General features: G+C 36.2%; 2 protein-coding genes across 3 annotated transcripts; both read right to left on the reverse strand.

The window, feature by feature from the left end:
• Positions 1-1,423: 1,423 nt before the first annotated feature.
• ppp1r2 (protein phosphatase 1, regulatory (inhibitor) subunit 2) lies at positions 1,424-11,071 on the reverse strand. 2 transcript variants are annotated; one of them, XM_046858058.1, is made up of 6 exons: positions 10,690-11,071; positions 8,151-8,258; positions 7,372-7,455; positions 6,660-6,760; positions 6,012-6,191; positions 1,424-5,453 (listed from the first exon to the last, which is right to left on the reverse strand). In XM_046858058.1, the coding sequence occupies exons 1-6, from the start codon at positions 10,809-10,811 to the stop codon at positions 5,437-5,439; spliced, it is 612 nt and encodes a 203-aa protein (XP_046714014.1). In that variant the 5' UTR covers positions 10,812-11,071; the 3' UTR covers positions 1,424-5,436. The 2 variants fall into 2 exon arrangements, with proteins under 2 accessions (XP_046714014.1, XP_046714013.1); XM_046858057.1 differs by having other exon boundaries at positions 1,424-5,456.
• Positions 11,072-17,002: 5,931 nt separating this feature from the next.
• On the reverse strand, positions 17,003-27,637 carry alpi.2 (alkaline phosphatase, intestinal, tandem duplicate 2). Its single transcript, XM_046858433.1, has 11 exons — positions 27,536-27,637; positions 26,664-26,780; positions 25,701-25,816; positions 24,694-24,868; positions 23,708-23,880; positions 23,386-23,511; positions 20,250-20,319; positions 19,655-19,789; positions 19,047-19,238; positions 18,316-18,429; positions 17,003-18,090 (listed from the first exon to the last, which is right to left on the reverse strand). The coding sequence occupies exons 1-11, from the start codon at positions 27,609-27,611 to the stop codon at positions 17,804-17,806; spliced, it is 1,581 nt and encodes a 526-aa protein (XP_046714389.1). The 5' UTR covers positions 27,612-27,637; the 3' UTR covers positions 17,003-17,803.
• Between the last annotated feature and the right edge of the window lie 264 nt (positions 27,638-27,901).

Genomic DNA, 27,901 nt, shown 5'->3' on the forward strand with positions numbered 1-27,901 from the left:
GAGGGAGGGCAGTGGAGTGTGTGGAGAGTGTGTTAGAGAAGTGAAGAAAAGAGTGCAGGCAGGGTGGGGTGGGTGGAGAAGAGTGGCAGGAGTGATTTGTGATAGAAGGGTATCTGCAAAAGTGAAAGGGGAAGTTTACAGGAGTGTGGTGAGACCTGCGATGTTGTATGATTTAGAAACAGTGGCATTGAGTAAAATACAGGAGGTGGAGCTGGAGGTAGCAGAGCTGAAGGTGCTGAGATTTTCATTGTGATGAGGATGTACAGGATTAGAAATGAGTTTATTAGAGGGACAGCACATGTAGGACATTTTGGGGACAAAGTGAGAGAGCCCGATTGAGAAGGCTTGAACATCTGCAGAGGAGGGACGTTAGGAGGAAAAGAGGAAGACCAAGGAGGTTTATGGATGTGGTGAGGGAAGACATGCAGGTAGTTGGAGTGAAAGAGACAGATGTAGAGGACAGGGTAGTATGGAGACGGATGATCCGCTGTGGCGACCCCTAATGGGAGAAGCCAAAAGAAGAAGAAGAAGAGGAACAAATAATGAAAGAATCTCATGAATCTAACTTTCCATAACACTCATAGCCTTGTTTGCAAAAAATATTTTAATTAGTTGGAAAGAAGGTTTTGGGCTCATGATAATTTGAATAGCTATCCATCAGTGTTTGACTCATTACTCCAGATTGTTCAAGTGCTCTCAATGGATCAGACTTGATTGTTCACATCCCACTAGCACTCTATCTGATTGAGATCTGGGAGATTTGGATGCCAAATCAACAGCCTGAACCCTCAACCTGAACAATTTTGTCATGTGGCAGGGCACATCTATAAAGAAATACTGTCATGTAACCTGATGTTACGGAAAGTGGCACGTCATGTAACATCGGCATGAAGGACAGGACCCAAGATTTCCCAGCAGAACATTGCATACTGCCTCTACCAGCTTGCTTTCTTCTCATAGTTCCGCTATGTGATATCTTTCTCAGGTAAGTTATTAGGTAATGCTTAGGTACCCGGCTGTCCACATGATATAAAAGAAAATCTGATTGATCAGACCAGACCACCTCTTCTATTGCTTCATGGTCAAGTTCCTCAAGATTTCAGTGGTGTGAGCACTCTGACCAGTCTGCAGATATGCATCCCTATATGCATCTGGCTGGGATACACCTCGTTTTCTTTCAGCGCAAGCATGAAACTTCATCAGTGGAAACTTCATCAGTGGGCTACAGTAGCTCTTCTGTTCAATCTGCATATTACTTTGTCATCTATTCTCTTTTTTTGACTTTTTCCTTCTCATTTAATTTTTGTTTGAACATATTTGTATGTATTAAAGCCAAAAAATATCTCTGTACATCACAATAACACAATATCAGTTTCTGGGAAAATATTAATTCCTATAAATAATCAAAATCAAATGAGTGGAATTGAAAGGTCAAACTGACACATTTTATTAATGACATATAATTAACACCTTGTCATGATGGACATGCATTCACACTTCATAAAAAAAAAAAAAAAAAATATGCATATCTACTTTTTGTTTCTCAGGACATAAAATAAAAAGAGGGACAAAAGAAGATAAAAGGCAACCAATGCAAAAAGTAAAAAAAATATAGAGTATGGATATAAGCATTTACAGAATTAAACAAGATTTTACATCCAATTTTATTCCTTACATCCACTCACAAACACAAAACCTTAGAAAATCTGGTGTAATGGATAAACATTTTTCAGATTTCTTTTTTCTTCAGGATCCAGGACAGAAAACAAAACTAAAAGAATATTTCATAAAGATCAGAAATTCAGACTGAACTTAATCTGTTCAAGTGTCCTGCACTTTTATTCGATCTTAAGTTCATAAATGTGTTTTTTTTAGTGTCTTACAGCAATACTGGCAACACTAAAGATTGTTCTTGCTCTTTCATGCTGTTTCTTCTCTCTCATACACCCACACGCTGCACACCTACAACAATGAGTGTTTCCTGTGTTAGGATACCAAAAGGCAAATGAATTACATGCTGCTATTATAAACTGAGTGCCAATGCTTGAGTAGGACTTCAGACTACAGGCATGTTTGATGTTCTGAGTCTTTTTTTAACTCAATTCTGCAGGCTCTTGAAGCTTAATGGAAGTCAGCCAAACTGTTTTTTGTAAATAAGTCCAAGTGACCATTCTCCTTATTAATCTTTATAGTGTATAGTATAGTATATTCACATTTAAGAATAGAATAATTTAGATGTGCGGCCTAAGCAGGTTGAGTAATACCAAACTTCAATTGTCCAAGATAAAGGGCATCACAATAAAATAATGCAGAATTATCGGTACACGCATACATACTTCAGTCAGTATCAGAAAGTCCCACTGTGAAGATGGTTGACTGACTTCCATCATGTATTATATACATTTGTGCCAAAACAAAGGCAGAACACTTCAGGTATTAGACAAGTCTATACACTTGACTACATCTGGACTTCCTGGAAAGTATTTAAGGGAAGAAAAAGGAAGGATATGATAGGTCTAGGAATGGACAGGACATAGTCTTAGTATAAAAGTCGGTCTTATTCAGAAATCGGTGTGAGAAGTCTACAAAAGGTCCTTATTTTAGACTCATTTGAATAAGTACTCCTAATCCTACATTCTCTCAAATCACTTGCTACCTTTGTCCTTTTACCTTTGCTCATTCATTGACTCTTTATGGACTTGCTTTTTTAAACATTTCCTCTATCAACTTTCTTTTTCCCTCTTTCACACAGTGTCACACAGTAACTGACATTTCATCAATCACTCAATGAACAATTGTCCCATTTCACACCCATATATATTCCCTCATTCTCCCCCCCTTCACTCCCTTGCATGTCCACCAGGTGACGTGGGTGTAGCAGGACAGGGGAACTGTTAGATGCTGGGTTTTATTCCGTCATACTTTAGGGAGCTTGTTAGCGGTAAAAACTAGTTTAGAGAGCAAACTGTGGCACTTTGTATCAATATATCAGAACCCCAGCAAAATAATTAACCAACATTCACAATAATAATAATAATAATAATAAATATCAGTACACACAAAATTAAGACTTAAATGCAAAATGTATATAAAGTAAGAAAAAAAAGAAAACCTGCTGTTGAACAATTGCCAAGGAAAACTGGTGTGACTGAAAAGAGTCAATGTGTAAAACATGGAAAAAAAAAAAAAAGTTAAAATGTTAAGGATAAAGCAGCTACATTCCAAATGCAAGTATTAATCTCTCCATCATAAACACACACACACACACACACACACACACACACACACACACACACACACACACACAGCAGTGTGTTTGAGCAGTCAGGTTAATTATTTTTTTTTCTATTGATATCCTCACAAACTAGCATTTGGGATTTCAATTCCTTTCAACTTCAGCAGTTTAGGCAGTTAACCTTGACAAATGTTATGAACCATTAAATCCATAAGATCAGGCACAGCTGTAATTAGCCCTCAAGTAATCAAGCACAAAATTCATTAGCTGTTCATACAGTACAAATAAAAAACAGTCAAAAATAAAGTGTACACAAAATCCCTTTCAAAAGGTATGCAGGATGCACAATGCTAAAGTGGTGGCTTGCTGTTTAGTTTACATATCAATTATGTTAGCTCTAGTGCCAAAGGACGAGGAGAAAACTTGATCTCCCAAACCTAAAGAACGAAAGGATTTCATGTACATGTCATTTCTATCTGTTCCTTTTATTTCACTCGCACACCTAGCAACCTTTAAGAACAGTTCCCACGTTTAAACCTTTTAGCACAAACACTCAAAAGTTCATTATGGAGTCATTTAAGTGCCAAAAATATTCAATCATGAAAATTGATTTTTTTCCCCTCTTAGTGTTTCATTCCTCTTATACCACAGCAATTCACCATAAGTTAATAATTCATATGCATTTATTAAAGTACATCACATCATAATTTATCAGTTCATAGTTACATTCAGTGTTTCAGGAAATCAATTTCAGTTTAAATTAAGCTGATGACATTTCCATATCATTTTACTGATAAATCACAAAGATAAACCACCAGGAAAAAAATCTCTCTCCTGAAAACATATAGCTTAATCTCTGTCTGTTACAAAAGGCTGACACCAGAGAAAGTGAAATTAAAGTTTCCTCACAGAAAACATCATCGTATCAACGTCGACACACTTTTAAATCGGTTTATGTGGGAAAACCCACCAGTGAATGAGCTTTTACTATAGAAATAATCTGAGGTAAAAAGCTGGTTTAAGAATCACTCCACACTTTCAGGATTGGCAAATTCACATGGTGAGGCGCCATCTTGATTTGGACATGAAGCAAAATCTAAAGAGGTGGATGCAAAATTTCATGTTCCTGGAAGCAAATCATGTTTAATTTATTCAAACAAAAAAGGTTTTTTTATTTCTGGGGGTTAAAAAAAAAAAAAGCCTCGAAAAGTTTTGAAATAAAAATCTATTTTTAACGTTTAATTTGCGATCATTGGAAAACAATTGCTGAAATGCTACGTATATATATATATATATATATATATATATATATATATATATATATATATATATATATATATATTTTTTTTTTTGTAACTTGCTAGTTCCAATTATCATTAGAAAAAGCTCCAGAGGGGAAAAAAAAAAACAAAAAAACAAACAAAAAAAGCTCGTTAGCCTAAACACGTTTGGCACAAAAATGATTCCATATTTGACGCCATTTCAAAACCGATTCACTATTAGTGATACAGCGGTGCCACAAAGGAATACAAGCTTAAATAAATGTACAAATGCCAACTAAACACCCACGTTGGCTTAAATCCTATTCAGCTAGTGTGCTTTGAGTAATGTACTTTTAGTACATTAGATGGGTTTTTTTTTGTAGCCCAACCACCATCCAAGACTGACAGCTGTTTTTTTTTTTTTAATTATTTTTTTAACATGGAGAGCAAAGCTTCTGTTTGTGTTTGTAGAGACATCTGACTGGTGACATGTTCACTCAAGGAGACGTCGTTGTCAATCCAAATTCAAATGAAATTTTAATGATTAAAACATTAATATAAAGCTGAGTTATGCGTATAGACGCCAATTTAACACGAAAAAATACTGATTACGCCATCTTCAGGCGGGAGTAGTACACTATACGTGGGGATTTGTTTGCTTGTATTAACGCTGCAGTTTTGGTGGGTGTGTGTACAATTTATAATGTAAAAGCAGTGGCTTGTTTATCGTTGATGACTTTGCCTCTCTAATAAGTCTTTAGGCCCTTGTTTCTTGCGAGACAAAAGTAACACGACACACTCTTGGCAACAGGCGGAGCAGCCGGCGGGTCGGTGTGGTTTTGCGTTGCAGCGCGTGTCGAATACAAAAGGAACATCAGGGAGCAGCACGTCCTCAATCACAGCCTCCAAGACTCTTCTCAAAGCATCACGTTTGTTCGCCTACGACTCGAGCGAATCTGCTTAAATAAAGAACATAGAAGCGGTAATGATGATCGAGGAGTTTCAATGTTGCACAATGTTTTTAGGGAAACATTCACTGTGTGATGCTAAATTATAAGAGATGAGGCAACCCTAACGTTAGCAGATATGGCCAATATTGATCTCATAATCCAAAAACAGCATTTATTCATATAGTTTAAAATCAATAATGATTTATCTATAAACTAAGTTTCAGTAGATGAGGGTTGCTTAGTAATTATTCTAATCACTATTATTATAGAAAGAAAAAGGTGAAAGAAACGTGCTTTATACTTGTCACGTGTACTTTTTACAGCACAGTGAAATTCTTTGCATATTCATAGCAATGTTAGAAACATGGGGTCAGAGCACTCACACTGTAGCACAGAAGGTTAAGGGCCTTGCTCAAGTGTCCCAAGAGTGGCAGCTTGGTGATACCCGGCACAAGCCCAGACTTTGCAATCAGTAACCCAAAGCCTTAACCACCCTTACCAGTAGGAGTTTATTACCAATAACTCACCATAAATCTTGTTGACTAATAATCAAAATCTGGTTACCATCTTGAGGAGGGTCTACATTAATATCCTCTGTCTCTGTGTCATCCTTCATCTCCTCATCTTCCTCCTCATCTTCCTCTTCCTCCTCAAGCTCTCTGGCAATCAGCTGTCTGGCCAGTTTAATGTTAAGTCCTTCATTATAATGCATCTTTCTCATCATCTCAAACTGCTTCTTTTTTGCTGGAAAAAGGAAAAGAAAAATAAAACACCAAAGTTATTTACTTGTATTTGAGTTGTACAGTTTCCATTTGGCTAAAGCAAACGAGTCAGCAGAGGATATTTCATTTTCACACTGCTGGCTGTGAGGGTGCACTGGTCATTAACTCCAGAATGAATTACATTCAATTACATATAAGCAGCAGAAATGCCTCGATTGTAGTAGACAGTAGAGGGGGTCTTTATTTATATATTTACCTGGTCTGTCTATCCTATGGCACCTAACTGTCCAGTCCATCACTCTCAACCTGTCTGTCCCTTTTGTCCCTCTCGCTGTCTGTCTCTTCTGCTCACAGTTCATCCATAAATCTGTCAGTTTATTTCAACATATTGTTTCTCTCTCTTTCCCTGTCTATTCTGTTTTGAACCTGCAGTTTAGAACTGGGATTTAATGCAATACTGGTACTGGAGACAGCAATCCTGATGACCCACCCTGTTCCTCGGGACTGAGCTGCTCTTCATCCTCACTGCTCTCCTCCTCCTCTTCCTCCTCCCTCATACACCGAGGACCCGAACTTTCAGCTGCTGCCAGTCTGCACACAGGAACAGTGGAATACTTATTATCGGAAATTATACATACATACATACATACATACATACATACACCAAATCATAAATACAGAAACACAAACAAATATCTCTAAGTGATCTAAATACAAATCTTTGCAGAATAACCACTGACAGATATAATCAGAGCCAAGAAGCTCAAATTGGCAAATACAAAAAATGCACTCTCTTACATCATGCCCAAATATAGTACAACCAAAAGGCTCACCCCAACACAGAGCTGCAGGAATCTGCTGTAAAAGGCATACTGTACTAAATAGTGCTGGTGTTATACCAATTAAGCATCCCACTTAATGTGGTTTGGAACACAACCCTAAGCTCTCATTGAACGTGTATTACTTGCCTCTCGCAGAAAAGTAGAAGTTCCGAGAATTCCCAAACCGTACATTCAGTAGCTTTAATTACATGGCATAAGGAGAACAGAGGACAGGAACAAACCCTAATGTCACCTTGCTTGCATATTGAGCGTTTAAGTATTGATCACAGACTAAATGCGGAACAATCCATTCTGTTCGGTAGGGGTGTTAGGTTAGAGATAAGACGTGATGCCGAAAAGGTTTTTATTTGACACACTCACTTTTTGGTAAGGTCGTCCACAGTGAGAGCTGCGTTACTTTCTGAATCGCTGTTTACTTCTTCGTCATCGTCTTCACCTACCATCCTGGGGGGGAAAAAAATAGAATATAGACATTGGTTTTTGTCCTTACCATTCTTAACCAACAGGTCACATTTTATGGGGTGTATATTAAGGAGAAATTAATGATGTGTAATAGAGATTGACTGATTAATTGGTTTTAGTTTTTAATTATATTCATTAGTTGGCACTGATAGTCAAAAATCCATACCGATAGTTTTTCCAGGTTGTGTTATACAGTAAAGGTGAATCACTAATGCCATGTGCTGTTTATTTAAAAAGTGTCTCTTTTTTATTCATTTTAGATGTGATGTTTTCATTTATTTGGTGTGGTACTTTCTGTTTTACTTGGAATGCATGTCTTATTTTCCTTAATATTTATTAATATATTCATATTTATTTCATTTAGCACATTTTTATCAATTTTATTTTGATTAAAAAGTTCAGTACTAATTTACATGGAGTTTCGTTTGTTTTGTTTTTTTATTCATTTTAAAATCCACTCTAGGTCGGTAGATTAAACATTATGAGAGAACTTAAGACAATCAGTATTTAAATCTTTTTTGTTTTTTTTTTCTTAGATTTATGATGTATCTATTGTGTATAAATTATTATTTCTCGTTGAAAATTATCAATATTTCTCATTTAATAATGTTCACTCTTAAATAAATTGCCTTGTGTGTGTGTGTATAGACAGTGTATGTCATCTTCTTTATGCTCACCGGTTATACGGCGTACTCGGTTCATCAATTTTCATCAGACCGTAGTCTTTATCAGCTGGGTGATAAGTGGCCAGGATGTTCATTTCGTCCCATTTCTGTGACTTCTTCCTAAAACGACATGTCCAAATACGGCAAAAATCATTAGCAGTGAGGCAAACTAAACATTCCCCCGAGAGACGAGCTCTTTGTTCCACTTTGAAGCTTTAACCAGTCAATTACCTATATAGACAATAAATCCTGCCGCATGCTATTTATAGAAAGATATTTTCCTCACAACACGAAAAACTCCCAACTGAGGCGCTGCCATGCAATGAGTCATGTTCTTGCATTAGTAAACATGATGATTAAAAACAGATTTAATAAAGGTTTCAGTTCGATTTTCACTTCATGTCTGCATTAATGAGAACATCAACCGTTATCTCTCCCCTTAGCTTCCGTATATCTGACAGCCAGGGCTGAAAATTCATTTCAATTCTTTCGTCCTGCAAATCATTGTGTTAATCGGTTATTACAACAGACATTTCTTGTTGTAAAGTGTTTCTGTCGGTTGTTGATTCGACTATTGAATCAGCAGCAACTCTTTCAGCAAGAGAAGTGATTCCCTCCTCCGTCCTTCAATGATCAGCATTGAAATTGGCACATTTTTGGTGGCACCCAGCATTTGCTCCTCTGTCGTTATGTGGAACAACACAGTGATTTAAGTCTGCGATTCTTGCAAGTTTAAGACAATGTTTTTAATTAGATAATATTTTTCATGCTCAGACATGATCAGGCCAGACAAACCTGAATGAATCAGTGAAATGATTTAACTGAACACTCAAATGACTCCAATATTTCAACTCTAAAATATTGACAGAACTGACTGAAGTATATATATATATATATATATATATATATATATATATATATATATATATATATATAAAGGCACACCAAAACAGTAAGTATATGTTTCAGTCTCTCTATATGTGTGTGATTCTGAATAAACAGTAGACCCAATGTCAAAATAGGCTTCTTTACCATTGTAATGCCCAGTAGTGGGTGGTTTGGGACAATGCCCATAATGATGGATCAAAACTGGCAGTGGTTTTCGGATAAGATGTAGTGAGTAGAAAGGTTTATAACAGGTTTTCTTTAAAAGGATTTATAAAATAAACATAATCAACCACATCCTCAGAAGCACCGCTGCTTGGCTGTGCAAAAAGGCCCTAAGGATTTCTTCTCTCTCTTTTTATGTCCAAATTTTCTGGTGTAGATGGAAAGGCAGCTACATCTCCCGAGACTAAAACACACCGTGCTGCAGCATGACCCAGATTCCTTTTAAAAGAATAGACCAATTTCACTTCAGGGAGAGAAAAACAAATGGACGAAACTGGGAAGAGAAGAAGTGCTGTCACAATTACCCAAATAAAACATCATGGGCAATGAACAGATCAGATGTTTACCTGTCATTAATAAAAGCAGCATTTAAAGTCAATTTAGAATATGACACTGACCTGATATGTCTTTTAATATACAGATTTAGGTCTTGCATTATATTATATATTAGTTATGTAATTGCAATTTGCTACTGAATGCATATAAAAAATAATGCAATTATCAAGTACTTTTCTCTGTTACTCAGTGAAACAGGATTTGAATCATAAATCGATTGATAATGGAAGATGTTCACTCCTCTGTCAAATCCAATTTGTCCAATCCAAAACGCATATTTTGTATGAATGAATATTTTAATCGCGATCTTTCTCCAAGAATTATTCCTAACCATTTTTGGATGCACAGAACCTTCAAATACTGCAACAAACCCTCACATTCCCCCCCAAAATAAACAAATACAATTTCACGCAATTTAATTACAATGCAAAACAATAGCACAGAAACTATTACATAAAATGAGTGCACAAATGAGCAATAAAAACGCGACACCAGACAACTCGAAATATCGTTGGTCACGTGATCGTTATGCATCGCGATATTAATATCATATGTTCAATCAAAAGGTCAATCATACCGACCAGCCCTGATTTCTTTTACCATCCTATTTTCGGATCCAAAAACCGCACAAATTCTTAGCGTTCATATATTGTTGAATCATAAAAAGATAGTTATAATTGTAATATATTGTCGGTGGGTATTGTCACTGAAATAGTTATATTTACCCACAAAGTCACAAAAAGTCACTCGATCCAATTGAATCCACAGTTAGCGGGCTCGTTTAGCTAATTCGTATTGACATGATGACCTCCAAAACTTCCTGATTAACCAGTGAGCATCCTTAAACTGCTCGACAAGCCCTACACGTGTACGAAATAATGCGAAAAAACAAACGACACCTAAGATGAGTCAGCTAAGACAGAACCACCCCGGCTAACCGTGGCTAACTGCACTTTACAACGGTTTAATCCCAAATACCTGTATACTCCCTCCGTAGGCGCACTACGACATCCAGTGATATAACAACATCGTAGTGCACTAGGTGAAAATCTGCGCAAAATTTGTGATAGGACCTCTGTTTTTCTGACAGGTTTAGGTTACTCACTGTTGATCATCCTCGGTCAAGCCGGATCCTGTGGGCTCTGTGCTCTCCACTGGAACTTCACAATATACTTTGGTGCTGGCTTTATTTTTCAAAATGCCTTTAATGGGCCGTGGAGCTGCCATGCCCTCTCACACCCTTTACTGCCGCTCAGAAACGCTTTAAAAACGCTCTGTCAGGTGTGGTCGGGCTGGCTCTGGCTTTGTAAAAGAAAACTGTAATCCAAATTACAAATCCAGGGATCCACAAATAATAATAGCCGATTTGGCTCAGTCTTGCACTGAAATGTCGGACTAAACACAGTTGCAACACCTCTCCGTCACACACTCCTGTCGCTCGGTTTTCAAGTGCAGAGTTACGGCGGCCGGAAGTAAGGAACAGGAAGTATGTCACCGGAAGTAGCGTACCAGTTTAGAGCTAAACTTTACCCAAAAAGTCTGTGGTTATAAATCAATATGAAAATGGGGGTTTCAAATTAGTAGATTTCTACTACCTAAAATAACAAATTTCTTGATAAACTGGTTGAGAAGATCTGTATGATGTTATTACCAAAGCTAAATCAACAACATGTCTGTTAGATCCCATTCCAACTAAACTACTGAAAGAAGTGTTACATACATCTCGTGAACCTCTTCTGAATATTATTAACTCCTCACTATTTTTAGGTCACGTTTCTAAACCCCTTAAGTTGGCAGTTATTAAGCCCCTCATTAAGAAACCTAATTTGGATACAAACACTATCAAATTAAATACCCATTTCAAATCTCCCATTTATGTCTAAGATTTTAGAAAGGATTGTCTCAGCCCAGTTATGTTCTTACTTACAAGAAAACAATATATTTAAAGAGTTTTAGTCAGGTTTTAGGCCCCAACATAGCACAGAAACTGCTCTAGTTAAAATCACCAATAACCTGTTTTTAGCTTCAGACTAAGGCTTCATCTCTCTGTTAGTTTTACTAGACCTTAGTGCTGCATTCAACACTATAGATCATGATCTTCTCGTAGATCGCTTACAAAATTACATTGGAATTCAGGGACAGGCTTCAAGCTTGTTTAAATCCTACCTGTCTGATCGTTACCATTTTGTAGACTTAAATGGAGAGCTAGCCAGGTCAATGCAAGTAAATTATGGGATGCCACAAGGTTCAGTTCTAGGACCCCTGCTTTTCACAATATACATGCTTCTCCTGGGAAATATTATTAGAAGATGGGATTAGCATCCACTGTTATGCTGATGATACCCAGCTATAGATCTCATTGAAACCAGATGATACAGCACAATTGGCTTGGATAACTGAGTGTGTCAAATAATTAAAAGATTGAATGACTAATAACTTTCTATTATTAAATTCCGATAAAACAGAGATTTTGCTCATCAGCCCAAAAAATAGTACACAGAAGCTCCAGGATTTCAACCTGCATTTAGAAGTATTTACTGTAAGTACTGTAACAACACTTTCACCTTTTATTCAAAACACCAAGATATTCTGCATTAAATAAGTCTCAGATTGGTTCAACATTAATATTAGGTTGATATCTCAGTTAATCAGTCCTGATGATCAGCTTGCAATTGTAATGGATGCCATTCCTAATGGGGTTATATTTTTTTCTAAATGATTAAGATCTCAGGTCTGTGTGGTTAGGGCTCTGGGTTACTAATCACAGAAGTTCAGTGGTTCAAGCATGGGCGTAAATCCTGGGAGGGACGGAGAGGACATGCCCCCCCCCACCACCCCCCCGGAGGGTTGTCCCCCCAAAAAAAATATTTAAAAAATATCGCACTCTCTATTGTGACAAATATATGTATTATACCTAAGTAATTGTGTAAGTAGAAAAATAAAACGCAAAAAAATGCATTTAGAAACAGTTGAGTTCCCCCCTCTCCTTCCTCACAGTGGTTTGACTGTGAAAATAAAGCGATTCTCTTTAATGTAGTTGATGCAGATTCATTCATAAATTAGTTGCGGCAAAAATGCTGATTAGCGATGTAATTTTCCATGAATTTGCTCTATTAGCGATTAAAATATGACTTATCTAGTTAACGTTAGCTTGTTTACAATATCTTGTAGCACTGACACTAACACACCAAAGCCTTTTCCCATGCAGTGTTTTGTTTGGGGCGACTTGGCATAATGTTAACTTAACATTAACACACAATTAGCATATTGTTTATCTGTGCATTTACTAAATGATCACTGTGCTACATCCGAACTGACCCCACTGTATTTTTTTTTATAATCAATTTCTATTCTGTTCTTAAGTGTCTTAATTAATTTTAAATAAAAATGTAAACCTTTTTTTTTAAATTCCTTGTTCTGCTTTGTCATTGAACCTGAGAAAAACTTAACCATAAAAATAACCAAATAACCATAATGACGCAGTCTCCATGCTACAATAATAATGATAAAAGCTAAGTTTTTTACTGTGGGGACACTGTGACTGTATTATTTGTGTCCCCTTCAAAAATTGCTCATGAGAAATTTTATATTTATTGTCCCTCCCTACTGTTAAATGAAATTTACGCCTATGGGTTCAAGCCCCAGTACCGCCTGTTGGGCCCTTAAACAAGGCTGTATTTCCTTTCTACTCCAAAGGCGCTGTATCATGGCAGACCTTCCATTGCCTGCATTGGGCCAAAAAAAATAAAAGTTGCACTAGAACACACTGGACACACTACAGCCGACATCTAAACAGCATACACGTTCTGCGATTAAATGAGGGAACATAACTCTTCTATACCAGCAGGTGGCAGTAGTCTGTATTGAGAGCTTGAGTTTATAAAACCTGCAGCGATAAATACCAACGTATTTTGCTGCTAATTTCTTTAGAACAATAAAATCTAAAAGCCGTTTATATTGTGAAATAATTGTGAATTGTTTTGGCCCTGATAATTTGTAGTGAAAGAACAAACAAGTGAGTGTGCAAGTCAAATTAAAATTGTATTTATCACATACACATTCATACAGAATATGACACATAGTGAAATGCTTTTTGACTGTCCAACTTGTAAACATGAGACAATATAAGATTAAAAAAAGAGTAAATAACATAAAAAGAAATAAGTTTAAGAGTATATTAAAATAACATCTGACTATAAGTATGGAATATATATATATATATATATATATATATATATATATATATATATATATATATATATATATATACACAGTACAGACCAAAAGTTTGGACACACCTTCTCATTCAAAGAGTTTTCTTTATTTTCATGACTATGAAAATTGTAGATTGGCACTGAAGGCATCAAAACTATGAATTAACACGTGGAATTATATATGGAATCATATGCATAACAAAAAAGTGTGAAACAACAGAAAAATGTCATATTCTAGGTTCTTCAAAGTAGCCACCTTTTGCTTTGATTACTGCTTTGCACACTCTTGGCATTCTCTTGATGAGCTTCAAGAGGTAGTCACCTGAAATGGTCTTCCAACAGTCTTGAAGGAGTTCCCCGAGAGATGCTTGGCACTTGTTGGCCCTTTTGCCTTCACTCTGCGGTCCAGCTCACCCTAAACCATCTCGATTGGGTTCAGGTCCGGTGACTGTGGAGGCCAGGTCATCTGGCGCAGCACCCCATCACTCTCCTTCCTGGTCAAATAGCCCTTGATGCCTTCAGTGTGACGCTACAATTTTCATAGTCATGAAAATAAAGAAAATTCTTTGAATATATATATATATATATATATATATATATATATATATATATATATATATATATATATATATATATATACATATACACACATGAATTAACAGAAGTGATGGATGGATATGTTTGACAGAGTTGGGTATAAAATTATACAAAATGTAAGTGGGCAGGAATTACTTGTGTATATGTTATGAATAAATTATACATCTTTGTTGCCACAAACACTACAGATGTGTATAAGCTGGCACATGCTTCTGGTCCCACTAAATAGTTGTAGAGATAGTTGTCCACATCATATTGAAAAGGTGACTAAATTTGGTGGCAGCGTGCGCATTCTGTGCTCCAATTTTTTGCAATATGCTGCAATTACATTACTGTTGTCCTCCTGGCATGCTAGCGTTTTCAAATATTCGTCTATGGTGTGCAGCAAATTGTACTTGTCACTGGCAGAGTTGTCCAGCTGCCCACTATGCTTCTTCCAAGACCTCTAAAAATATTAACTCCTGCTGTAAGACACTGAGGTACTCCAGCTCTGAGACTATTTTCATGACTTATTTCATTACACAATCATCTGAATGGTACAAATTGAATCACTTCTCTTATGCAGTCACTATTCAGGGCACTTTGGGTAATACACAATGTATGACAACAGCAAATATTCACATTTAACAATGTGTGCATATCTAGTTTGGGTAGATTCTGAATTTATACTGTATAGCGTTTCATAAAATGGCTAATGTCATTGTTAGGATATAAACTTGAGGTTTACAGATTGAGAACTCAAATTTTGTTGTATCTGACACTACAAGCTGTAGTTTGTACAAGATAGATGCTCCAATTTGTCACAAACCTTTCAGTAAAAAAGAGAGTAACTAGAATGCATATTAAACACGTTATTAATTTCTATATAATCTTAACATGTAATAACCCACGATATATATTATACATATGGGATTTCTACATAGTTCCCTTTCAGGAACTCGAGCTGCGTCACAACGCTTTGGGAACGCTTCCGCATCACGTGTGAAATCCAGTCAAGACGCGTTGGCAAGACACGTTGTCACTGTCGGGGTAAAGTCACGACCAGGAAGCTACAAAATGCGCATGCAGTGGAGCTGACGCTAGCTTCTGTTTGTTTAGGTAAGCGCTTTGCATGTGAATCTGTGCAGGCATGAAATTGAAAAACAAGCAGAACTTCCGACTGTGTGTTTCTCCTTGCCTCGTTTCATTTCGGGGGGTGATACTGTGTGTTGTTTGCTTGGGAGAGGAGCATGCTCAGTAGGCTCTCGAGGAAGTCCATGGCTACATGCGCTCTCCCAAGCAAACAACAAACAACATTCTTCCCTCGTGGCTTCATGGATGTTTTAGGGTTCGCAAGCTGATCTGACAGAGAGCATGGGGACAGGCGCATCCCTTTCTCCCGCTTCACCTGCCAGATCTAGCGCTCGCTAACTGGGGGAAGCACGCCTTTCGGCGTTTTCTTCCCCCGGCGCAAGCAGAGCGGCGCTACACATTTCTTCCTGCAAGGAGGGAGAGATTATGGAAGCTAGTGAGCCCACGGACTCCTGAAGGGCTACGTGTCCGCTATCACGGCTTACTGTGCCCCGCCTGTGTGGGACTTGGCCGTCGTGCTGGCAGCTCTGTCAGAGCCCCTCTTAAAGCCTTTGGCTGAGGTGGCCCTTAGGTATCTGTCAATCAAGACTGCTTTCATTCTGGCTATATCCTCCCTGAAGAGTCTTGGGAACCTACAGGCAGTGGCCATGCCAGGGGTAAACTCCAGGAGAGACACAGCCAAGGAAAGAGCCTGTAGGTCCTCAACCCTCTTCGTGCTGCAGGCATTCTACCCTCCTCCCTTTCAAGCCCCTGACCAGGAGAAACAAAACCGACTACATCCACAGGACGAGTCTATGGAGGAAGTCAGTGCAGCTGTTTGTCTGCTATGGCCCCTATAGGAAAGGGTTTTCTGCCAACAAACAGACTTTCAGTAGGTAGATTGTGGATGCTATCTCATCTTCATCTGAGTTCTCTGGGTCAAGGCTCACTCCACTCGGAGTGTGGCTGCCTCTACGGCCTGGTCCGCAGGAGTCCCACTCTAGGACATTTGCAAAGCTGCTGGCTGGTCCACCCCGCTGACCTTTGTCAGATTTTACGGCCTTGATCTTAGAGCCACTCCCAGCTCCTTTGTCCTGCACTCTGGTTGTGCTCTCACACACTAGACACTAGACTGGTCAGTGTGGCATGATTGGACACTCAATCGCAGTGTTGTGACGCAGCTCGAGTTGATGAAAGGGAATGTCTCTAGGTTACTTATCTTACCTTAGTTCCTTGAGGGAACTAGACACTGTGTCTCTGAGCCACACTCCCTGCATTCCTGCCGTGCTTCCCTTCTCATTTGCAGAAGCTAGTGCCGGCTTCACTGCATGCGCATTTTGTAGCTTCCTGGTGGTGATGTCACCCCACCGGTAACTTCGCGTTTTGCCAGTGGTCGGATTTCACACATGATTCAGAGCGCGAGCAACGCGGAAGCGTTCCCAAAGTGTTGTGACGCAGCGTTTACATACATAACCTAGAGACGGTAATAAATAATTTGTAGCAATATTCAAGGCAGATTATATTCAGGCTTAAGTTCTTAATACAAACAGACAAAGGTTCTATGCCATTTCTTTTAATCTTATTTGTTAATATAAAAGCCTTTTAATCTTCTAATCTTTTTGCAGACAGGTCATATCCATTTCTTTACAGTTCAGTTTGACTTTCAACCTACATTGGTAGTTATTTTCTAAACCCATTTATGACATTCAATTTACAACAGATTTTTTAAGTCCTTAATTTGATTTCCATTGTTTTCTATACCATGTCTATTCTTTTTAGACTTAAATGAACACATTAAATAATTTTATTTCTTATTGAAGATCCTCCCAAATCGGTTGCATTATGTGACCGTCCCAAACAGTGGATTTTATACCTCATAAATGTTATCATATTTATTACAATTGATATATGGTATTCTTTATGGTATTCCTACACATTTAAACAGGATATGGTTAGTGACTATACAGCATACTGACATCTCAAAAAACTGTTATAATTGTATAAGATTAAAATTTGCTTTAATTTACAGATAAAAACTATTGATGTTGCATAGTGTAGGAGTGTTTACTTTTAGCTTTCAAAAAATTATGTCTGGACCAGACTATAATTTTCTAAACAGAAATGTATGAACTTTCTTTACAATGTGTTAAAAACAAAGATACATCTAATATCGCTCATACTAATGGTTTATTAGTAATATAATTACATTGCATAAGCATTTATTATATTATTATCGTTATATGCATATGAATATATTATTATATGCACAGGACACTGGTTTAATACAATGTGTAAAATATTACTCCATGTTACGCAGTCTTTGGGGGAAATAATGCATTCAGTGTAAAAGTGCAGCCCCTAGAGAAAATGGATGAAAAAAGTCAAGAGGCTGAGCAGCATGGCACAGACACTGAGCTGGTTGAAAGCGGCATGATCTGGGTCTGGTTCGGGAATCGGCTGTAAGTAACAATCACTGTAGGGCTCAATGCAGGCAGCAAAGGCCATAGCATGGGCAATGTAGCTCTGCTCCTGAACACTATGGAACAGATGAGACATTGGGCCTTTTGCAAAAATGGCTACATCTTCAGAACCATGAGTTTCAGATGACAGAGGAACAGCAGACTGCTGGACATAACCAGTTTCATCTGAAAGAGAGAGAGAGAGAGAGAGAGAGAGAGAGACAATGTGTAAATGTCCATTTGTACAAAATGTTAGACAGACAAACAGACAGACAGACAGACAGACAGACAGACAGACAGACAGATAGATAGATAGATAGATAGATAGATAGATAGATAGATAGATAGATAGATAGAAAAAGTGAAAAAGAAACTTGGCACATTAAGGCCATTAGAGGTTACTCATCTTACTTGTAATAGTGTAGTTGAGATCCGGCCGTGTTTTATTTGCAATATATCCTGGTCCATTCCCATACAGAGTGGTGGTAAAGGGTTTCTTATCAGTGCCAGATTTAGAAGAAAGTCCTGAAGGACATAAATAGACAATGTTTTGCGGACAATTTTCCCCACATGTATATTGTTGCTTATTATTAAGAGTAAATGCAATCTGAAAAATAACCAGCTGAAAGGTGTAACATTATAATAACATAAATAATAAAAATTTTATCACATTTTTACAAGTTCTCTTTTTTTCATGGCTGATAAATCCTAAATAAATAATGCATAGTGGTCGTCAAATCACATCCAGGCTTTGCTATAATTTTGTTTTAATCATGTAACAAAACTCAAGAGGATATTGAACCTTTACAAAAATAGAGAGAATACAAAAATAAAACAAAAGAAAGTAAAGGAGGGAAGAGAACTACAATTGTGCAAATTTGCATACAATTGGGTTGCACTAATTCAAAAACAATATCATACTAATTTGCATAAAATGTATTTATGCAAATTAGTATGATATTGTTTTTGAATAAACTAATGTTTTGAATGTTACATTCATTGCATATGTTTTAGGATTGTCTGTGAATGAGTTTGTGTTTAAATGAGATTCCTGATCACATCGATCTTTTCTTGAAATACACTGACGTCTGCTCACAAACATGCTGTAATGAGCAAATGTGTTTACGCTGTATAAAATTTACCCATTACTGGATTGCCCCTGGGTGAGTTTCCACCAAAAGTGAACACGTGTGAATGATCAGCGGTGACTACTGTCAGGGTGTCGAGTTCACTGGTCAGCTCGGCTGCTCGGGCGATGGCACGGTCAAACTCTACCGCTTCATAGAGTGCATGTTTAGCTTCACTATCATGGTGGCCATGATCTATTCTACCACTTACAGAAAAAACACACACATACACACACACATACACACACATAAAATAAATATTGATTACTAAAGGTATTTCAATAAATGTTAATCTCTTATTATATTACAATGATTTGTGTCTAAAACACACTTGCCTTAGTCCCACTAAAAGACATACCCAATCTGCACCACTTAAATTCATTCCAAATTTGTTTCGCTCAAAGACAAGCCCATTTATCCTTTACAATAACGGATTTTCATTTATCACATAAAGATATGTCTAATTTTCTCCACTCAAAGGCACAACTGATTTGTTTCCCTTAAAGACACAATTTGTGTCTCTTAAAGGCACACCCAATCAGTTTTACTCAAAGACACAGATCGTAATTATATCTCCCCCTGAGCGGCTCATGGAAATGATCCCATACAGCATTGACACTTATCTTCCACAAAGAGGTAAAATCCTTTGGGGTTCTTGCTGAGGATCTTGATGGCCTTTTCCATCATCTCTGTGAGTGATGGGTCTGTGTCTTTATTTCTTTTTAACTCGTACCTGTTGTCCTTTGGTTCAAAAAGACCTGAACACACAAAGGAAGAGAATTTCTGTAATGACCAAACAATTTACTGAATCAAACAGTGACCTGCTGAATGGCAGCTATGATTAATAAATTCACTTATTCAAACACAGACCAAATAAGTCGCTGATTCGAATACTGATATGCAAAAGGAGAGAGGAGCTCACCAAATGATTAACTGATTCATACTCTGACACAAATTGTTCAGAAAATAGTGCCTATAAACAATGATAGTAGGCTAATTTGTAAGGGAGTTAAGTCAGCTATGATATATATATATATATATATATATATATATATATATATCAGTAAATCATCTGAAAAGTGATTTGTTTAAACACTGTATGCTTAGAGCATAAAAGTGATTTTCTTTACTAGGACTATAAACAAAAAGTATTCGGAAAAGATAATGATAGTGATAAAGCATAGTGATGGAGCAAAACCCAAACAATCTTTAAATTACCCATTAAATAATCAGTGTTTCTCTCATCCACAGCATTAAGCTCAGCCTTATTCCACACATAATGGGCATTCTAAAAGGGGAAAAAAAAGTAAACATAGTTTAAGCATTTGTACAGAACACATAGACAGCACAAATGACACACATTTTGAGATTTTCCTCCCTTTTATCTCCATGATGATCATTATTTCAACTGTATTGCAGTGGTAGACAGTAACAATGTAAATGTAATTCATTATTGTACTTAAGTACTTTTTTCACATATCTGTACTTTACTGTAGTATTTCCATTTGAGGAGAATTTAACTTTAACCTCACTACATTTCAATGTAAAATATCGTACTTATTACTCAACTACATTTTCTACATCCTTTTTATTTGAGTAGCTAAAAACTTAACTGGTCAAGCAAGCAGCAATCCACCAATCAGGGTAGAGCATACGCTCTGTTTTAAACTCGTTTTGATTGCCGTTTGGCAGTGGAGGATTAAGGCAGAGGCGACATGGGCCATTCTTTTTACCGCTTATTTGCACACTCAATGAAGCTGATCAGGACTCGGAGTGTGCACCCACCACCTGGAGAAATTCCCTCACTCATAAGGAGAGGTGAGGTTTGGGTCACGTTAGTAAGGAGACCTAAATCCAAATTAAAATTATGGATGACAAAAATGGTCTAATCAAATCAGAAAATAAGGAAAGAAGTAGGAGGGAAACACGCAAAAGATAAATTCAGCTTTATCCCTCATCTTGTTATGAGGATAGTGAAGGCTAATGCATTTAATGAAATAGGCTAATATCTGTATAGCAGTGTGCATTCATAGCTGTGTTGCCTGCTGTGCTTTTATGCATAGAGCAACAATATTTTAGCTTGCATAACATCTTAATTTATAGTATGTAGTTTATTTTAATGTGTGTGGCAACAAAACAATTACAGCCCAACTAGTCTGGTTGAATTGTAGTTAAAATAGCACTTATTGATTTGGTTACCTTTAATTGAGGTGATATTATAAAGGTTTTCTGTGATTGTACTGAATAGGTCCTGAACTGAGTTCAGTAAGGGGAATCTTTAGTGCAGCTTAAAATGCTAATTTATTTGGCTAATTGTATTTTATATTTAAGAGTTGTATGGTTCTTGGTTTTAAGAGTTTGATAAATTGTGTACAATGACGTGTATTTAATAGTGCAATAAATACATTTAGAGTGATATTTATTTATGAAATGGGGCTCTCAGAAATGTTACCAAACTTGTGGACTGCTCTGAGAATATGTCTTACTAATTCAGTGACGGTAGCTGAAGCAGAGAGGAGGTTTTCAAAGCTGAAACTAATCAATAGGGGAGACATTGGGTAATTGCGTGATTCACTCAGGACGTCATTCAAGCTAGAACCGCCATTGTCCCTTAGTATCTTCTTAGCATGAAAATACAATTCAGCATCATTTCAACATCAAGCAGAACATTTTAAAAGTAATAAATGATGGAAGAAACTCCTGGCTCTAACTTGCCACATCACCCGTGGTCTTAATTGCAGGATTCTTTTTAAATTTGTTGAAAATAATCTTTTGTGTTTATGATAATTTATTAGATATTAATCAGTGTTTGACTCATTAACATCATTCTACTAATAGACTGGTGTGCTAAGAGTAACATTAGATTCTTCTCACATAAACTGAGTTGATTAAAAAAAAATCTAAATCATAGTACCTAGGATACTTAAGTACATTTAAAGGCAAATACTTTTGTACTTTTGCTCAAGAGAAAGTTTAAAAGGAACACTTTTACTGGAGTAATATTTTATCTACTGTTTCTCTACTTTTACTGAAGTACATGGTTTGGGTACTTCATCCACCTCTGCTGTGTGCCATTGTGCCATTGAGCAATTGTGAAATTGAGCTATAAGGCTGTCAAGGATCCACCAGCCACACCTTCACCTAACCCACCTATCACTTCAAGCAGCTCTCCTACCTACTAATCATCTACACCTGGCACTCATCAGCCTCCACACTATATAACCTCCGTTCCCCCCCCACCAGCTCATTGTCCGTTCTACAGTTTAGGCTGATGAACATTGCTGGACTACTCAAGCTACGTACGCTATGTGTCTAGTTGGGTTTATCATTGTTTGCGGGACTCTGTTGAGTTCTCTGCACTTTCTCTGGTCATAGCATTCACCAGGTTTAGTTACACTTGGGGCTTAGTTCTGGTTTGCCATTTTCTGCCTTTGCCCTTTTGTTCTTCATTAAACATCGTGAATTGCACTTCGGTTTCAGGCACGTTCTTCCACCTGACACAGGCAAGTAGCATTGCAGTGCAACTAGCAGGTGTGTGAACAGAATTAATAATGTACAGTAAAAACAGTTTTATAAAAGGTCAGTGTTATTCATATCTGACACATAATAGTCTGATTTATTTGTATCTGTGTATCTGATTCATTTGTCTCCACCTAATTAATGAAAGTCATAAAATAGCGCTTCATCTGTGTCTGATTCATCTGTGTGTAATTCATATTAATATAATTAATAAAACATTTTAGATTTCTGTTCATAATCCATAGAACGGTCTGATTAATCTTTCTGCAACTTATTAAAAGGCCCAATTAATCTGTATCTGAATTATAAAATACTGATTAACTTGTGTCTGATTCATCCAAATATAATTAATTAAACTATCTGATCCCATCTAAATCTGATCCACCAAACTGTCTGTTGTATGTCTGATTCATGAGATTGTATAATTCATCGCCACACCAAGCTGCCACACCTGGGCCCCTGAGCAAGGCCCTTAACTTCATACCACTCAGTTAAATAAATGAAATGTAAGCTGATCTGGATACGGGTATCTGCCAAATGGCATAAATCAACCATGAAACTATTTAATTCATGTGCATGGGATTAAAAAACTCTAAATGCTGCCTGATCTGCCACCTGAATCTGATCTACTAAACTTCCATACAATATAAAGCGCAAATATAAATCACGTGATCCTAGACTTTGGATCCAACCACTCTCTCTTTTACGCAAGTCATTTGCCTGTGGCTTGGTTTTGAGCAGATTTGACCATATACAGTTTAAATGATTCATAGCAGTTACATCTAAAATGCATAATTTAACCAAGAGGAGAAAAAGGTTAAATAAGGACTTGTACCGTTTTGTTTTTGAGCCACTCATTGATCAGGTTGGTTTTGTCCGTTCTGTCACCAGTGACTGTAGGATATTCAGGATCTTGAGTCTCCTTAGGAAGCATGTACTGTCTCCCTCCACCTAAAATCACCTAAAAACAAATATATTTTTTTTACAACTACACATTTTAAACATGTCTAAATTATGATGGTTTGGTTACTTCTTGTATATTTAAAACTACCATGTGATAATGTAATTAACAGTCAATATTCATACTTGTAGAGGAATTTATATTAATACATGCAAAATAATATCGAGTTAAAACATACAAGTATTAGTGATCTTACGTTAATGTCTGTGTTGTGGACGAGTTGGTAGGCGATGTCTTTGCAGCCTTCGGTCGAAGCACTAGCAGGCAGCTGAGCATCACTGTACCAGTCTCGATCAGCAACGTGGGCATAATTTGCCCCTGGGGAGGCATGCTGAACTCGTGTGGTGGTCACAATACCCACAGACTTCCCTTTAGAAAAATGAAGGGAACAAAATGCTGCTGCTTGAACGTGAACACAACTGAAAGATCACAATTGGCGCAGAAAAGTGGAATAAAAATAGTATTGTCAAATATAGTATTGTCAATGTAAAATAAAAGGAAGTGGGGGAATTAATAAAAAGGGAATAATTGTAAATTTTTTATTGAAAATGCAGAACAAATGATTTAATCAATAAAATACATCAGCAATATAAATGCAAAAATAAAGTGACTGGAAACAGAAATGATTAATAATAATAAAATTATAAATAATAAATTAATAATAACAATTTAATAAAATAAATAAAATAAAGTCTGTTATTAGTAATTATTAAATTATTGAAAATGGTTTGGTAAATATATTATAGTAATGTTTTTTGTAGTAATGTATTGTTCATAGTTGTAAATGTTCAGGACAGTGTGAAGATGTCCAGCACTGGGTGACTGAAATGTGAAGAAAAGTTTTAGAATAAATTATATGTAAAAAAAAAAAAAAATTACAACAAAGCTACAACTGGTGAAGTAGGATGCTGTAGTTTTATTTTAAGTTTATTTACAGCAGTCACTTTTTTGAATTGATTTTAAAAATCATCATTAAATCACCATTGTTGTGTTTCCGTTAATATCCTCAAGATGGCAGCAAAAACATTAGATTTTAGACTTTAAAGTTTAGCTGAAAACAGAGTTAAGTCTTATTTCTGATAACAATTTCATTCTATAATATTATACATAACATTTGGGCTTTGATGTTTAAATCCACAACCCCCGATGCTTAACAGCTAATTATTAGCAAATGCGCAGTACCTGCTGCTCTGGCACGGTGGAGGACTGATTTGACCTCGTTGCCCTTGGCGGTGCTGCATTGACTCCGCCGAGCCGCAGCACTGAGGCCCAATGTTCCATAATTTGCTTTCACACCACACAGATACGCTGTGGCCGTACCAGCACTGTCCGGCATCTGCTGATCCACATTATATGTCTGCAGAGAACAGGGCAAGCGATTTAAAATCTGGCTCATCAAACCTAAATTACTAAAAAAGAAACCTAAAAAAGAAAGAATTAGATAACTTGAAGCTGAACTGGATAAGACTGAACTCAATTGATTAGGCTTTATTTAAAGAACCCCACTATTGAGCATGTGGATGGAAATCATTTGATTAATTAAGAAACTTAATTTCTATGATTCATTAAATTAATTACAATTACTTGTATTAAGTAAAATATAAATGCAAAGCTGAAAAACTGAAAGCTAACTGTAAAAAAAGTCCTTTAATTTACTATGTTTATTAAACTGATTTATTGAACTGAACTGTATTCATGTATGTAAGTCAAATTAACTGATTTTTTTGAAGAAAACTAAACTGAATTACTGAACTGAACTACAGTAAATTACTGAAATAATTTTTTTTTAACTGAATTGTTTTACTGAACTGTACTGATGTACTTAATAAAATGTAACTGAATAACTGGAATTAACTGAATTACTGACAAAACTAAACTGAACTGATTTTATTGAACAAAACTAAACTACAGTAAATTGCTTAAATAAATTGATTTATTTTATTATTTATACTTAACTGAAAAGAAATGTACTTAACTGAATTACTGAACAAAAACTGAAATTAATCACTGGAATTAACTGATTTACTGGCAGAACTGAACTAAATTACTTAAATGAACTGATTTACTGACAAAACTAAACTGAATTACTGATATGATCTGATTTACTCAATAAAACTAACATACTGAACTGAACTGAACTTAACTAATTTAATGAAATAAACAGAATTGCATTGTAAAGTGTGTAAAACCTTGGATAAAGCCAGGTGAGGAAATCTGTCCATGGTTAACAGAGTCTCCTCTCCGTTTTTACCAGCAAGCTGCCCTTTCAGAATCCGAGCAGCCGTCACTGTTGAAATTCCCATACCTGCACACACACACACACACACACACACACACACACACACACACACACACACACACACACACACACACACACACACACAAATGTCACCACCTTTAAACTGCTAATTTTTTATGAATTGAAAAAACAAATTTAAAATCAAATTAAAATGTATTATACAAATATTTGAGCTTTGTTGCCAGAATGCCGGACTGCATATTATTTATGAACTGAAGCGTTAACTCTTGCAGCATATTGCCATATCAGTAAATCTTCTCTGTCCTGAAAAGAACTGAGAACTGTTGCAGAGATTAACACTAACGACTGATTACAAAGATAAGAGTGTAGGCTGTAAGCGTACACACACACACACACACACACACACACACACACACACACACACACACACACACACACACACACACACACACACACACACACACACACACACACACACACACACACACACAGATTCCTGTTAAATAACTGAGGGCACTGTTCATATACCTAAGATAGGTGTAGAACTGATAACAAGAGAGAGAGAGAGAGATAGAGAGAGAGAAAAGACCACCAATGTCTAACAGAAACACCTTTTCTGATGTGTTTAGGGTGATTAACTCAAAGAGACTTAATTAACGATGATTAACAGGGTGCAATGCACAATTTCTATTTATTCATTTATTTAATGCTGTTGTCTGTCATACAATTTGTTTACTTTTGTTCACTTTCTTTCTTTCTTTCTTTCTTTCTTTCTTTCTTTCTTTCTTTCTTTCTTTCTTTCTTTCTTTCTTTCTTTCTTTCTTTCAATTATACATTGTGTTACATTTATTGCTTCTCTTTCATTTCTATGAATTTTTTTCATGCGTCTTACCATCTCCGAGGAAGAGAATTAGATTTTTGGCTCGATGAACATTCGGTTTCAGAGATAAAGCAGAGATGATCGCTTCCTTCCCCTTTATGTTCCAAAATCTTGGATCCTCTTCTTCCACTACACACACACACACACACACACACACACACACACACACACACACACACAATATATGATGTACACCGGATAAAAGTTTTATTGGCAGTTAAATTCTTATTCTTAACAACTTTTCTAATTAATAAGGACAAAATAATTCAAGGCATTGCGTCATTTAGGTGATCTGATTTTAATTCCACTTATTTGATGCTAATAATAGAAATGATACAGAAAATGTCATGTATCATATATCTGTACTAACTAAAACTAAAATCATGTATGTGTACTAATTAAAACTAAAATCATGTATCTGTACTAACTAAAACTAAAATCATATATCTGTACTAACTAAAACTAAAATCAGATATCTGTACTAACTACAACTAAAATCATGTATCTGTACTAACTAAAACTAAAATCATATATCTGTACTAACTAAAACTAAAATCATGTATCTGTTCTAACTAAAACTAAAATCATGTTATGTACTAACTAAAACTAAAATCATGTTATGTACTAACTAAAACTAAAATCAGATATCTGTACTAACTACAACTAAAATCATGTATCTGTACTAACTAAAACTAAAATCATGTATCTGTACTAACTAAAACTAAAATCATGTATCTGTACTAACTAAAACTAAAATCATGTATCTGTTCTAACTAAAACTAAAATCATGTTATGTACTAACTAAAACTAAAATCATGTTATGTACTAACTAAAACTAAAATCATGTTTCTGTACTAATTAAAAATATAAAAAATAAAACTTACCTGGAATAATCGAAAAACAGGCATTAATTAACAATAAAATCAATATTCCTGATATAAGGGTGTGTTGGAGTGCCATGGTGTGGATTAAAGGATAAAGGGACATACACATACACCACTTCTTCCTGTTTATAGCCTGCCTGTGGACCAAAGGTCAATAATGATTCCCAACTTGAGGACACTCTGAATTTATCACTTATTAACCTTTATGTCCATGAATGATACAAAATAATTTTTTTTTATAACAGGCAACTTTATGTGCCCAGATCGGTTTCTCCAGATAACAATGTGTTTTTAAACGTACATATTTTTGTCTTACCGAAATTATATTTATTTATACATATCATGTTGGATTAGACAATACTTCCA

The sequence above is a fragment of the Silurus meridionalis genome, chromosome 9, assembly GCF_014805685.1.
Source record: "Silurus meridionalis isolate SWU-2019-XX chromosome 9, ASM1480568v1, whole genome shotgun sequence".
NCBI classification, from domain to species: domain Eukaryota; kingdom Metazoa; phylum Chordata; class Actinopteri; order Siluriformes; family Siluridae; genus Silurus; species Silurus meridionalis.

Bases quoted from the DNA above. Each gene is read 5' to 3' on its own strand.
- alpi.2 (XM_046858433.1), bottom strand. From the start codon at position 27,611: ATGGCACTCCAACACACCCTTATATCAGGAATATTGATTTTATTGTTA. The intron at 26,781-27,535 runs GTAAGTTTTATT...GTGTGTGTGTAG, and splicing joins CTGTTTTTCGATTATTCCAG to TGGAAGAAGAGGATCCAAGA. The intron at 23,881-24,693 runs GTACTGCGCATT...ATTTTTCTAAAG, and splicing joins CCACCGTGCCAGAGCAGCAG to GGAAGTCTGTGGGTATTGTG.
- ppp1r2 (XM_046858057.1), bottom strand. From the start codon at position 10,811: ATGGCAGCTCCACGGCCCATTAAAGGCATTTTGAAAAATAAAGCCAGC. The intron at 8,259-10,689 runs GTGAGTAACCTA...ATGTCGTTTTAG, and splicing joins TTGACCGAGGATGATCAACA to GAAGAAGTCACAGAAATGGG. The intron at 6,761-7,371 runs GTGAGTGTGTCA...TCCTGTGTGCAG, and splicing joins GTGGACGACCTTACCAAAAA to ACTGGCAGCAGCTGAAAGTT.